Source organism: Mus pahari, chromosome 5 (assembly GCF_900095145.1).
Source record: "Mus pahari chromosome 5, PAHARI_EIJ_v1.1, whole genome shotgun sequence".
NCBI lineage: Eukaryota > Metazoa > Chordata > Mammalia > Rodentia > Muridae > Mus > Mus pahari.
In genome coordinates, this window is record NC_034594.1 from 138,514,676 (window position 1) to 138,529,522 (window position 14,847).

The 14,847-nt window shown below is 38.4% G+C and overlaps 1 protein-coding gene across 3 annotated transcripts in view; it reads right to left on the reverse strand.

The window, feature by feature from the left end:
- Window positions 1-14,847, reverse strand: part of Pou2f1 (POU class 2 homeobox 1) — a 133,451-nt gene that overhangs the window by 15,349 nt on the left and 103,255 nt on the right. For all 3 annotated transcript variants that reach the window (XM_021198721.2, XM_021198724.2, XM_021198722.1), the window contains exons 9-13: window positions 11,226-11,399; window positions 6,519-6,660; window positions 5,177-5,322; window positions 3,510-3,689; window positions 464-569 (exon numbers count right to left, since the gene is read on the reverse strand). In XM_021198721.2, coding sequence (XP_021054380.1) covers window positions 464-569; window positions 3,510-3,689; window positions 5,177-5,322; window positions 6,519-6,660; window positions 11,226-11,399 — 748 coding nt within the window. The remainder of the gene's footprint in view (window positions 1-463; window positions 570-3,509; window positions 3,690-5,176; window positions 5,323-6,518; window positions 6,661-11,225; window positions 11,400-14,847) is intronic.

A 14,847-nucleotide genomic window follows, 5' to 3' on the forward strand; every position in this document is an offset into this window, starting at 1 on the left:
AGAGAGAGACAGACAGAGAGAGAGAACATGAAGTGATGGAGTTGGAGCATATATGTTTGCATGTATATAGTTAAGGTCCATGTGGAGGACTGAAATTGATAAGTGTCCTCCTTGCTTATTCCCTGTTATCAAGGCAGGGTCTCTTACTGAATCTGGAACACGCCAATCTGGTTAGCCCAGTTTGTTCTGGGGAGCCCCTTTCTCTGCTTCCCTAGCACTGGGGTTATGGATGGGCTACTAAGCCCACTTGGGTATGTGTACTTTGTATATGAACTCTAGTCCTTATGGTTATGTTCATGGAGCAATTTCCCTAGAACCATCGTCATACAGTAAACACACAAACAAACAAACCACCCCACAACCAACTCACATCTTAGGTAGTAGCCCCTTCATGACCCAGCAGGTCTTCACAGAAACCTGACTGGCATTGTGCTTACTGGCCTGTAAGCTGGTTGCTGCTTACCTGGGAGAGAGAGATTAGTCACAGCAGCACTGGTTAAAGGGAGGACAGGGTTGACTGTGAGGGTAGTTGCCGTACTGCTTGTCACAAGGCTTGGAGTGGTTGCCACCTAGAGGTGAGACAAGAAAAAATGCACATAGCATAATCAGAACTTGAATAGTTCTTAAATTTGATTAATGTTTAGTCAGACAGACTACAAATAAGCTAGAATAATACCTAAACATAAATATTACCGAAACAAGACAACTGATAGCATTAGGGCTTATATTGTTTTTACTTTTGATTTTGTGGGAGAATCCACCCACCCACCTACCCACCCACCCAGCCATCCATTGATTTATTGGTTTTTAGAAACAGGGCTGCTCTGTGTAGCCCTGGATACCCTTGAGTTCAGAGATCTGCCTACCTCTGACTCCCAAGTGCTGGTGGTATTAGAGTTGTGTGGCTGACTTACACTCTTATGGCTAGGTGTAGTAGTGCTAGCGCTTAATACCAACACTTGGGAGGCAAAGGCAGACAATCTCTGAACTTAAGGCCAGCCTGGTCTACAGAGCAAGTTCCAGGAAAGCCAGGGCTACACAGAGAAACTGTTTTGAGAAATAAAACAAAACAAAACAAAACAAAACAAAACAAACAAAAAGACAACCTTACTATGTAGTTATGGCTGGTCTAGAACTCAGTTTTAACCAGGCTGGCCTCCAATACAAACAGCCACCTGTTTCTTCCTCCTGAGACCTGAGATTAAAACTGTGTACCACTACTGGGGCCAGGGACCTGTGGCTAGACAGATCATAAGCCCAAGGTGAGAACTTAATACTACTTTGCTAAATGGACATGTTAAACTAGCTCTAAAGATTTAACATTATAGATTGAAGCGGTTTAACACAGGCTCACAACTGTTTATGGTGCAAATAGGGGGCTAAGGAATACTCAGCCCTAAAAGGGACTCTGCATCACACCCACTCTTCCTCAGGTTTAGGATCACTGCAGAAGAGGGGGAGGAATGGTTTTAAGAACAGGGAAGGTGAATGAACTGTTTTCCTGACCAGAAGGGCACTGCACATAGGAACTGACAGCGATTATGACAGTATGCATAAGACCCACACAAGCTCCAGCCAGTCAGAATCCCAGCATGAAGCGGGGAGGTGGTGTCCAAGCCCTAGCTGTGGAATTATTGGTAACTGGAACCTGCTGGGAGCAGGAGAGTCAGTTTTAAGTTGTGGCCATTGGTAAGTCAGTCACACCTTAGTGGATGGCCACACATGCAGGAATGTGGGTGTGATGGGTAAAAAATAAAAAAGGGACAAGATGTGTGTGTGTGTGTGTGTGTGTGTGTACTTGGAGCTGCAGGAGTTGGGAAAGGGAGAAATACAATTAAAATATATTGAAGTTCTCAAAGAACTAATAAAATACTGAAGGTGTGTGCCCCAACACTTCCAAGCTCTAGTGAAGCAGATTTTAAAAACAATCTTGCATTTCTTTTTGAACTATTGTAATAAATATTTTATGGTTTTATAAGATCCTGCCCTCTTTCTAAGACAGCTAAGCCTGAAAAACAAAATAATCACCTACACAAAACTGTTATCTAATGACTATGATTTGTTACTACAAAAATTTTATGATTAAAACATTCCCATTTAATAACCCATAACCTTTTAGTTTAAAAAAACCTTTGTGAAGTGGCTAGAGAAATGGCTCAGTGATTAAGAGAACTGAATATTCTTAACCAAAGGACCTGGGTTCAATTTCCAGCACCCACATGACAGCTCACAATTGTCTGTAATTCTAGTATCAGGGTTTCTGACACCCTCATACAGACATACATGCAGGTAGAATACTAATGTACGTAAAATAGAATTAATTATTAAAAATAAACAACTTTTAGAGCCAGGTATGGCACTACATGTCTCTAACTCCAGCACTTGGGAAGCAGAGGCCATGAGACTCCTGTGAGTTCCAGACTAGTTGGGTGTGCATAATGAGTTTCAGATCAGTCTAGGATACACAGAGAAAACCTTTCTCAAAGAACTAAGTGGAAAGGGAAAGAGGTTGTAGCATGGAATAACATTAAAATAAAATAGAAGCAGAGCAACAAGAACAAAAGGAACATAAGTGCATTATTGGCCTTCTTTTGAAGTCTGCCTGGCAGCATGACAGTGATCTCCAATTATTCTAAAAGGAAGAAAAGTTTAAGTCCCATGACCATGGGACTTCCATTTAGGAATAACATTCTAATGCGAATGGCAGAAGTGACTAAATAAGGGTCTCTATGAAGGCTGACCTACTGTCCAAGAGTGAAGATTTGAGATTGACTATTCATCCTTGAAAATTTACTGTCACTTAATCATGTAAGTTTACTAAAATGGGCTTCAGGACTGAATGGTAATAAAGGAACACATTTTTTTTCAGGAGCAAATCTACCATTATAGTTACAGTGGAACCTTATTAGCCACAGATGAAAATCCAAAAGAATAGAAAATACTTCAAATTGTTTACTTCCAGAAATAAAGGATAACAGTGAATTCTTCAGTTCACAATGACAGATTTTATAATTTTGGAAATATTTAAAGTAGACATTTTTATATATTTATTTAACATGTATCACACACATACACACACACACACACACACTTCCTTAAAAGTTGCAGTTTGAATCAGGATAATTGCATAGGTTTCTATGTTTAAATCCAGTTGATGGAACTGTTGGGAAGGATTAGGAGGTGTGGCCTTGTTGGAGGAGGTGTGTCACTGGGGGTGGGCTTTGAGATTTCAAAAGCTTATTCCATTCCCAGAATTTTTGCCTACTTCTTGAAGATCTAAATGTGAGCTCTCTGCTGTTCCTATGCACCACTATCATGAACCCAGCCTCTGAAACCCTAAACTGAAATGAATGCGTTCTTTTCTAAGTTACTGTGATCATTCATGGTACTTTATCACAGCAATAGAACAGTAACTAAGACAACTGTTAGGAAGTAGATTTACTTCCAGGACATTTGTCAGACTAAAAATGAGCCCTTGAAGTGTGCATCTCTTCCACATCCACTCTTACCAGTGAGGCTGGGCTGGGGAAAATTGCTTTGATAGGTGAGCTGCTGGTCCCACCACTGCTGGGTGGGTTGATTCTTTTCTCCTTCTGGCGGCGGTTACAAAACCAAACACGAATCACCTCCTTTTCCATATTGAGCTGTTCAGCAATCAAGGTGATATCTTCCGAGGTAGGCTTTTGATTCTAAGAGAGGGAAAAAAGCCCATCTTTTATAATTTTAAAAATTTCATGTTATATATTTGCCATGCTGGAGATTGAATCCAGGGATAACTGGCTCTACATTGAATTATATCCTAGCCCTAGAACACTTTGTTTCTTTGAAGATTTATTTACTATGAGTATGAGTGTTTTGCATGCATGTATGTACACTGACCCCAGAGGCCAGAAGACATAGTGTTCAATCTCCTGGACCTAGAACTACAGATGGTTCTGAGCCACTATGTGGGGTTTTAGGAATCAAACCTCAGTCTATGTAGACCAGGATGACCTCAAATTACAGAGATCTGCCTGCCTCTGCCTCTGTCTCCTGAGTGCTGCAATTAAAGGCACGTGCCACCACAACCAACTTTATGAAATAACTTTATGAACTAGTATACCCATAGGAAGAAGCCAGCTAGAAAAGGATGGTAGAATCTTTATGACCACATTAAGCTACTTTAGCAAAAACTTTTTTTTTTTTGGTTTTTTGAGACAAGGTTTCTCTGTATAGCCCTGGCTGTCCTGGAACTCACTCTGTAGACCAGGCTGGCCTTGAACTCAGAAATCTGCCTGCCTCTGCCTCCCAAGTGCTATAAAAGTGTTTAAATACATACTACACTTATCTAAAATTTTATGAACAGAATAAGTGATCCTTACTGTAAAGGTCTATTTTTCTTTTTTAAAAGACAGGGTCTTAGTGTGTAGCTCTGGCTGTCCTGGAACTCTGTATGTAGACCAGGTTAGCCTCAAAATTACAGCAATCCACCTACCTTTGCTTCCCAGGCACTTGGTTTAGCTGTCTCATGCCTGGCTAAAGTCTATTAATCTGAGAGTTAACAAAGTAATACAACCTTATGGACTATTAGGAATGCTTGAGTTTTCAGTGTTTTATTCATACTATCTAACTCGGACCTCACACTGTGCTTCTGAGACAGGAACAGAAGGCAGTTTTATAGGCGCAGAAACATCTTGAAATCAAGAGATGTGATGTGCCTTTAATAAGAGGCAAAGCCAAGAAAGACTCCTGATTCAATGTTTCCTTAAGTAGAAAGTTTATTTGTTTTAAAGCCAAATATCTGTTGAATTAACTTGAACTCTAGAATAGGATATTAGAGGTCTCTAGTGTTGTGCCCAAACTACCATTCTAGGCATAAAGACACTACAATTTAGCCAACCAAACCACCAGTGTTTTTTCTGATCAGGCAAGGTTTCCTCTGAAGGCCTATGCTTATAAGATGGCTCTGTGTGAGGTACTCTTCTTCCATCTTTTCCAGTCTGCAAGATTAGCTCCCTACCAAATGCTCACATGATTAGAACCATTGTCTCTCTCGAGTCCTGCAACACTAAAGTGTAGTATTATCTGGTATACTACTTTCTCCCTGTTAAAATGCCCACAGGGTGGAGGAAGACAAGGCTATGCTTTAATATCTGCAGTCCTTAACAGTGTGGTACACATGAAAAGTAACACCCACCTCCATGAAACTCTTCTCTAAGGCCACACGGATGTTGGTCTCTATGCTGGTGCGTTTTTTCCTCCTACGATTCAAGCCCTCAGCCCCCAATCCTGGAGAATTCAAAGCACTTGGGCTAGATGCTGTAGAATCAGATGAGAGGTTCTCTACAGAAACGAAGAAAACACAAACAGCTGAGCTTAAGGATTCATATCAGAATACACAAGAACAAGAAAACTGGTAAAATGTTTAGTGCTCAATGGTAACGTGAGATTCTTAATGTTAATCTCCGTGGACGCATTGCTCAGTACTGTTGACTTCCCACTGTTCTTACTGGCAACCTTTATCACAGGGAAGTTAACTTTTATCACCACTCATTTTTGGTTTGTTTCTGAGAATACAAAGGTTCTATTCCTCCACTTACAGTTCCCTCAGGTTGGTACATTTGCTTGTTTATAAGCTGAGGATAAAAAGGAACAATGTTTCTTAAAATTCATTGGATTATTTAATGTTTAATTTAAAGATGGCTTTTCAGTTTCTCAGCACGAGAGTTGAGAGAGGGTACTGTGGAATTCTTTAAGCTTAGGAAGCACTCAATAAGCCTGGGCATGTTTCAATGGCTTTCATTCTACTGTTTGAAAACTAAGATGGAACAGACCAGTGGTTCTTGCCTGTGACTGCAAAAATGATAACAGATGGCTAAACTTCCCCCAGTTACTGAATCAACATGCCAGGGGTGAGGGTGTGTCTAAGATCTTCTTTTCCGAAGGCCTAATTTTTGTTCCTATCTACAAAGGAAACTATATGGTTAGGCATCTTTGTGGTTCCTTTTAGCTCCTGAAGTCTGTGATTTTGTGGCTCAAAATTCAGTTTTTAAAAGGATGTCTCAAAGTAAAATAAATGATTCAAGACCAGAATTCTAATTTTGTATGAAATAGGTGGTCATTTTTAACAAAAGCAGAAATATTACCAGAAACAAACTCTATGGCAATCTACTCAAGAAAGGAACAATCTGTCTGTTCTTCAAGATTTTCTACATACACACAGGCCTTCTAATCCTCATCTTCAAAAAGAAAACAAACAAACAAACAAACAAAAAATCAAAATCTATGTCCCTCCTTAAACCTAGCTCAAATAAAAAAATATCCAAAGCTGCAATTATTGCTGGTTATTTATACTGTAATTACTGGAATATTAAGATGAAATATCTGATTTACATGACCATAAATTATAAAGATTTTCATAGATTTAGTGGACCCAACATTTTGTAGTATCATCAATACAGTAAGAGCCCAGTTTGCAAACTAATCCCTCTTAGAAAATTCCATGGACAATGAAGAGATTTCTTACTATGTTCATTTACCTGCATCGTTTAGCCACTTCTCTAAAAGGGGCTTTAACTTGCACATGTTCTTAAAGCTGAGGTTCAAGGCTTCAAAGCGAGAGATGGTTGTTTGGCTGAAGTCATTTCCATATAATTTCCCCATAGCGAGCCCAACATCACCCTGAATAATATAGAACAGGAAAGGGGAATGAGGAAAAGAGACTCATGTTACTAATGTTTCCAACTTCTATTTTGAAAGGCTACTTCAATAACTGCTGCTCTAGACAGAAAACTGGCTGTCAGTTCTATTTACTCCATTCTCCCACCAACTTCACCTACAAGTAGAGCCTAGGACCATAGGGAGAGCTCAGCCTCGTGTGCTATTTTGAGTTTCTACCTTACATAATTTTAACCATCATACCAACACTTCTAAGTCTTCAAAGATAGTGCTGTTATACTAATGCCCTTCCAGTAAGACAAGCAATATGATTTAAGTACCCTTTAAATCTACCTGTATCACCTACAGGGATTAGATGTTCAGAATGCCCAGCAATTTATTTATTATTGCACTTTTATTTATTTATTCAATGTGTATGAGAATCCAAGAGGGCCATGGTGCCTAAGTGGAGGTCCGAGGACAACTTGAGGGAGCTGGCTTTCTCCTCCTAACTGTAGGTAGATGTAGGTTCTGGGGATTGAGCCTCAAATCATCAGGCTTAGTGGCAAGTGCCCCTAAATCAAGGATTTCTGGACCAACCAAATTTCACATAAATTACGTTAAAATTTAGAATGCTACCTCATTCTTTATAGTTTTTCTCATAAGTATTTCTGGAAGCTGTAGAAAAAAATCTATTTTCACCCTTAGTTTCGATTTCAAAGTTGATCACAAAACCAGGTATTCTAAAGGACCACATTTGTAGCCATTATAGAGGTAGAAATTCACAGTAGAGAGGTTTGACCCACTTAGTAAAACCTTCATGGGCACTGGAAACTTGGTAACCTTACTGAAACAGAACAATGATCCTCTGAATATATTACAAAAGATGCCTTTCTCCACGAGCCTATCACCTTTGAAATGTACACAGTGCTTTTCTTCCAGCTGGACTGCTTTTGTTCTAGTTTGAAAAAGATGTATCTTAATAGTTATTTTATAGATAACAGGAGGAACTCCTGGAGTTTAAATGGTTCACACTCACTTCAACTAGATTAGTGACAGGACAGAAAAATATAGCATTTCTCCTTCAAAATTCCACAAAGCTAACTCTATCGATTGTGAGAGTCAATTCTCAACAAACTTGACAATGTTATTTTATTATTAATTATTTTTAGATTTTATTTATTACATGTATAAGAATGTTTTGCCTATACGCATGTATAAACAACACATGTGTGTAATGTCCACAGAAGAGGGCATTGCATCTCTTGGAACTAGAGTTATAGATCCCCGTGGGTCAGCATAAAGAACCTGGGAACTGAACCCAGACCCTCTGCAAGAAGCAAGTTGTCATTTCTCTAGCTCCAATCTGTTGACACCAGGACTCATTATGTAGCCCAGACTTGCTTTGAATTTGTCATCTTCCTGTCTTTATTTCCCAAGGGGCCAGGACTCTAAGTTTGTGCCTACTATGCCCTGCTTTAGGAACACAATTTTTTTTTTTTAATCCCACAGGTCCATCTTTTGAGATTATATTGTCTATTACATGTGGGGTCAAGAAAAAGATGTATTTAAAAGTATGTGTAAGCATGGTTTTGCTCATTTTAATTTACTATTATGATGATATAGAGGGTCTCTTGTAGCCCAGAATGGTCTCAAATTTGTTATGTAGTTGTGCCTGGTTTTGAACTTGTGAACCCCTGGCTTCGCAAGTGCTAAGAGTCTAAGCACATGCCAAGATGCCAACTATGAACAACTCTCACTAAGAAGTTTAAAATAGAACAAATGTGGAAATAATATGAAATAAAATAAAAATAAAATGAAATATACTAAATATTTAACCCCAAGACAAGAGAGATATATACTATGCCTCTCAATAGATGCTATTCATGTGAAGACTTACATTTAAATTGCAGAAAAGCAAATGAATGACCTCTTTAACTAGGACTGAAGTGGATTAGTATGCTTTTATACAAATGTACCTAAAGCTATGGCTAGGCAGGCACACTAACTTTCCCCTTTCTGTTTCTATCACCGTCACACACTGCATCCCGCACACCAGGGACTCCACTCAGGTTTTGCAAACCACACATACTCATGGCACCATTTTATTGGTTTAGACTATAGCTTTCTAGAAATCTGAATCCAAATAAAACATTTTTTTTTGAGTATATGATATTATATGGCAATAAATGTTTTCTGACACTGGAACTGCACAATTTATTAAAAAATTTTCACAAATGAATTTAAAAAAAGATAGCTGATTTTCCCATTCCGTACCAGTAGTAAGTACTTTGATCCATACAGGCAAGATTTACAAACCATTCCAGATCTGTCTGGCCATTTTGAAGAATATGTAGCAGTCATGCCAAGAACAAAACAAAATAAATCATAAAACAGAATAAGATGCTGGGATGAAGGTGTGATGTGTATGAGGGAGGTGGAAGAGAAGGGTGAGAAGTGGGACAAGAGAAAAAGGGAGGGGAGGAGGGAGGAAGAGGGGAGAGAGGAAGTGATTATCCACACTGGTAATATTTTGGATCAAATGCAAAAGAAAGGGAAGGGGAACCAATGTTTGGTTAAAAGGTAGACTGTGAAAGACTAACACCTTTGACTTAGCATTTATGAAACCATTTACCAGAGAACTCCAGAGCATAATGTGGTAACAGCCAACCAAAACCTAGCACTGTTAAACGTGCTAGCCTTAAACTGCCTTCTTAGTCTATTAACTTATCTGTATCAGTCTAGTTTATCTTTATTTTTATGTTTAAAACATCACATTATTTCTTTCAAAATTGCTAAAATATTTCTGGACTGCAATTAAAATTTTTACATTAATTTACTTTGTGTGTATGTGTATATATGCAGATACATCTGTGTGTGGATGCACTACGTAGGTTCTGGAGGATCAAGCTCAGATTATCAGGCATGGTGGTAAGTATCAGCTCCTTCATTTGTTTCTTTATATCTGAAACTCCTCAAAAACGTAATTGCAATTCATCTACAATTGTACCTATTGTAAATTCCTAATATGGAGTTTTCTTTGAGCAAAAATAAATCCTCAAATATAAGGAATAAAATAAATTTAAGTCCCTAATGACATCCAGAATACAGCAGACAGTGATGGGACCTTGATTCTGATCTACAGAAAGTACAGGCAGTGCACTGTGTACTTTCATCACAAACTCATTTGGAAACTGTGTGAGTACAAGCTTTTCTGGAAAGAAAACATCAGATTGGTTTTTTTTTTTTCCCCCTGATTCTATAAATACACAATTCAATCCATACTTCAGTTTTTTTCTCTTTCAGCTAGTGATCTTTTGCCATTATAAGTTTAATTCCTTTCCTGCTTTCAAAGCATTATTCTTGACAGGCTAATCAGGGAGTACAGCCAGTGGCAGTGCTTAGAAAAAAACCTTGCTATGCACCCAAATGCTTGCTCAAACCAGCAAGCATGTTCATTTCACTTTTCAAGCCCTCTGGTAGCTGACATTAAAAGATTTTGATTTTGATTAATTTACTTAAAAAAAATCTTCAATAAATTCTTACTTGACTAATCTCAGTAGGCTAAGAGAAAGGAGGGGAGCACCTCTCTTGCAAACTAGCTTTAAGTAAGTCTTCAACAGACTCTGGGATTCAAGTTTTCTCTCCTTTCATCTGCAGTAGTTAGTCAGCTCTTCTGCATGCTCTTTAACAGTCCTATCACCAACACAATCTACTAAAACACAGCTTACTGATAGATTTTCAGAGGCCTGTTTTGTGAAACATATTTGCAAGTTTTTAACCTAATATTATATCACTAGTAAATGTATGAGCATAACGTAAGTGAATGCACAATATTCCAAAATTTTAAGTGCTAAATGACTATAAGAAAATCAACTATAGGAGCTGGAGAGGTGGCTCAGTGGTTAAGAACACTGACTGCTCTTCCAAAGGTTCTGAGTTCAATTCCCAGCAACCACATGGTGGTTTCACAACCATCTGTAAAGGTTTTTGATGCCCTCTTCTGGTATGTCTGGAAATAGCTACAGTAGACTCATATAAATAAAATAAATCTTTAAAAAATTCTGAGTTCGAGGCCAGCCTGGTCTACCAAGTGAGTTCCAGGACAGCCAGAGCTATACAGAGAAACCCTGTCTCGGGAAAAAAAAAAAAAGAAAGAAAAAGAAAATCAACTATAGCTAAACCCAAAGTCAATATGACCAAGAAACATTCTGTTCCTTACAAAGTATCCATAGCTAGCCAAGAAAGAATACGTAAGAGAACATCGTGATGGCTAAACTTGTTGACAGGCCTAGAAAGAGAGAATCTTAATTGAATTGTCACCTGACAGATTGGCTTGTGGGTATGTCTGCGGGTATGTGAGTATTTCTTAATTGCTGATTGATGGGGAGGGCCCAGGCTGTTAATAATATTGGAACAAGCCAAGAAGCAGAGTTCTTCCATGCTTCCACTTCAGTGCTTTCCACCAAATTCCTCTTTGACTCCCTCAGCAACAGGCTAGAACTTGTGAGCTGAATACAGCCTGTTTCTTTACAAGTTGGTTTTAGTCAGTGTTTTATCACAGTAACAGAAAGTGAACTTCATCCTACCTGAGTGAATCCAAGTTTGATTCGTCTTTGTTTGAAAGTCTTGGCAAACTGCTCAAGCTCCTCAAGGTCACTGGGCTCCTCCAAGCTGGGAGTGTCAATTCGCTTTGGTGTTGACTGGCTCTGTGGAAGTGTATGAATTGGGGCTGCTGCTATTGTGCGAGTTGGGGTGGTAGGCTGTTGGAGAAGGGACAGAAGAACAAACACTTTAGTTTATAAAGTACTGTGCTGGCGTCTTAAGGAAATAAAACTCACATGAGCTCAAGCCAGACAAAATTCTAGCACAGAGGAGGGAAGGTGGGTATGAGGTCCACCCCTAGCTGAGGAGTTACAGGCATTTAATGCCAGGAAAGGAAAAATCCCTTTTCTTCAATGAGGTGACACCTGGTATACTGGCCACATTCCAGGGGAGGCCCCTGGATCAGCCAATACAAGTTGGGCTCCATGAGATTTTTTTAATTAAAAAAAAAAAAACAACAAAAAACAAAAAACAAAAACAAAAAACAAGCAAGGACGGGAGACAAAGAGCAAGAGACTAGGTGGGTGAGGTCACAAGCTGGGTGCACTGGAGACATGACCTGGGGAGGGGTCTGGGAGGAGGATGAGGAGGATGATAAAAATTAACTGTTATGATAAATAAATGCATTTAGAAGAAGAACGGCTCAAGAAAACCAAGACAAAGAAATACCTGTTCCCCTACTACCCTCATTTTCTTTTTCTTAAAAGAGTTCTTACTCTTATCACCCAGATTGGTCTTTAATTCAGTATATAATCCCACTGCCTCAACTTTCACAGAACTTTATTTAGGGTAAATAGGTGCCACCAACACCAGCAAAAAGTTAAGATAAATTCACAAAGTCTTTTTTTAGCAATTTGATAAATAGTGTCATGCTTGTAATAAACACTATGCTGTGCCCACTATATAATGCACAGTTCCTGACAAAAGAGTTTGCTTACCAGGGAGCAAGTGGTATATCATTTTGACATAATACTTTCTTACTACTCAAAGCAAGAGACTTCCTGTGTGTCACTTATTGCCTATATTTCCTTGTACCAGATTCAGATCACAATTATACATTAATAATATTTTTATTCTCATCCTTATCATTTCTTCAAATATTATGGTATATAAACTATTTTCATATCATAGTAGTACATACAATTTTTTCAACCAGTCTTTAAACATTTTTCAGTGTATATAAACTTTAAACTATATTTTTATGAATTTCCCCCATTTCTATTATATCTTTGAGAAAGAAAACTTCAGTTATTTCTTAGTGATCAAATTCCTTCTGGTAAAAAGAGAAAAGTTCTTCCCGATGATACCTTATTCTCTGCATTTTAACTTTAAATCTATCTAAATTTTATTTTGAAACCTTTTTTAAACACCCCACTACACTATTCCTTGTACTAAAGACTGAGCCCAGGGCTCTACTTTCTTGTTTAAAATTTTATTTTACGTATGTCCATAAAATGCATGTCTGTGCACCATATGTGTGCAGTGCCTGCGGAGTCCAGAAGAGGGGATTGGATCTCCTGGAACTGGAGTTAGAGACAAGGTATATTAGAAAACAAACCCAGGTCCTTTACAAGGCAGTCAGAAGTCTTAACCACTGAGCCATTCCTCCAGTCCCCTTTCTTTTTTTGTTTTTAAAAGAAAATCCTAAATTTTCTTATTATTCCAACACCAGGCTGCTCTGTAGTGGTACTCACACGCACTGAGTAGGCCTTCTTTCTGGATGCTCACTAATACTGCATCCTAATTACTCAGGTGAACCCTTCCTCCTATCAACAGCAGCCCAGGTGACAGACTATGAACCAGGATTTTCTTCTTGTAATTTAGATAGGCCTTCTATTACCTGACCTTCATCTCATTAATAAGGCTTGCTCCTAGGGAACTAACTGACCCAGAAAAGTACATAATAGGCATGATATAATAATTGGGGCAAATTCTTCTGCTATCCTGCTTCAATAAAGACAATAAAGCTTGCCTCTATGACATGCTGACATTGAGCAATTTTAACTTCAGCTTTTGGAGGAGCTACACAGGGTACCAACTATATTAGAATCCTGTGTTGCTGAAAACTTACCACAGTGACCATGGCTGATAGGTGGAGGTCAGTTTTAACTATCAATCTGTTACTTCATCTTCAGCATCAAGTAGACTCTTTGTCAAATAATAATGGACTAAAAATAGCCTAGGTACCTTTAGACAGCTGGTATCTTACTCTAAAATACTTGTCTGAGCTGGGACAGAGCTAATGGTAGTGTAGCATTTAATTAGCAGGAGTAAGGAGGAAGTCAGCTACATGTGCATAGTATGTAGGCCAGAAAGAGGTCTGTGGTATATATACCAAAACAACAATTTTATTTATTTTACAGTCAGCATATTAAAAAATGAAATTTAAAACTGCAGTATAGTTTGATGCTTTTGCAACTGTATACAGTTGGGTAACTACTAACATAGGATATAGTATATCTTTACTAATCCTCCCCAAATTTCTTCTGAACCCTTTGACACTCCACTTCTTCCTCCTTGTCCTTCTCCTCGTCTGTTCTCCTCCTCTTCATCATCAATCCTTACTTCCTGACAAGCACTAATAGGATTTCTATGTCTTTAGTTCTGTCCTTCCTGGAATGTTATGCAAACTGAAATCATTTGATATTCAGTCTTTTAAGCCCAGCTTCTGTCACTTAGTGTGAGGCTTTTGAAAGTCATTCATGTCACTACAGGTATCAGATGTACATTACTTTTTACTGCAGAATAAGTCTGTCACATGGCTATTCAGAAGTTTATGTAACTTACTGATAGTTTGGGGTGATAATTAATCTGTTATAAGCATTATAGACAGATCTTTGTGCTTTCCTTTTAAAGAGCAAAACTACTGAGTTGTATGGTGCAGTTATATTTAACTTATAAGTCAATGTCAAGCTAATTTACAAAGTGTTAATATCTTTTTGCAACTTTTTACTACTAGTAATATCTGAGAACTCTAGTTGCTGTATGGTCTTATCAAGACTTGTGTCAGATGCTTCTTCATAACTACACCCATTCTAGTGAATGGCACTGATATTTCCTAATAACTAATGTTCTGAGCATGATTTCACTTGCTTGCTGCGGATTAACATATCTTCACTGGCAATCATGGTTTCTGCCTCTCATTGGCTTATACTTGGCTGTCTCACGGCTGAGCTGTGTGTGCTTTTTGTTCTAGTTACAACTCTCTTACCCTGGGCAGGAGAGAGAGCTCAGTGACTGAGTGTATTCCGCTGGTGGAGAGGACCCACCAAGCGATTCAATATGTTCTTCTGGTTTCCCAGAGTACCTGCACAAATATTCTCTTTCCCCGCATCAATTAAAAATAAATCTTAAAACAAAATCATTTATCAACTTTTTTTAAAAAAAAAGACTGTTTTCTTCTTAACGGTGGTTTTTCTTCCTAGTAAGATGAGCTTTTAATTTTCCTGAAATTCATTGTTTCTTTGATAGTTAAGGCTTCTTGTGTTCTGTTTAAGAAATCCATGCCTTTGATATAGCTGTTTCTTGTGAGGCTATGCCAGTCCCTGGCAAACACAGAAGTGGATGCTCACAGTCAGCTATTGGATGGAACACAGGGCCCCCAAT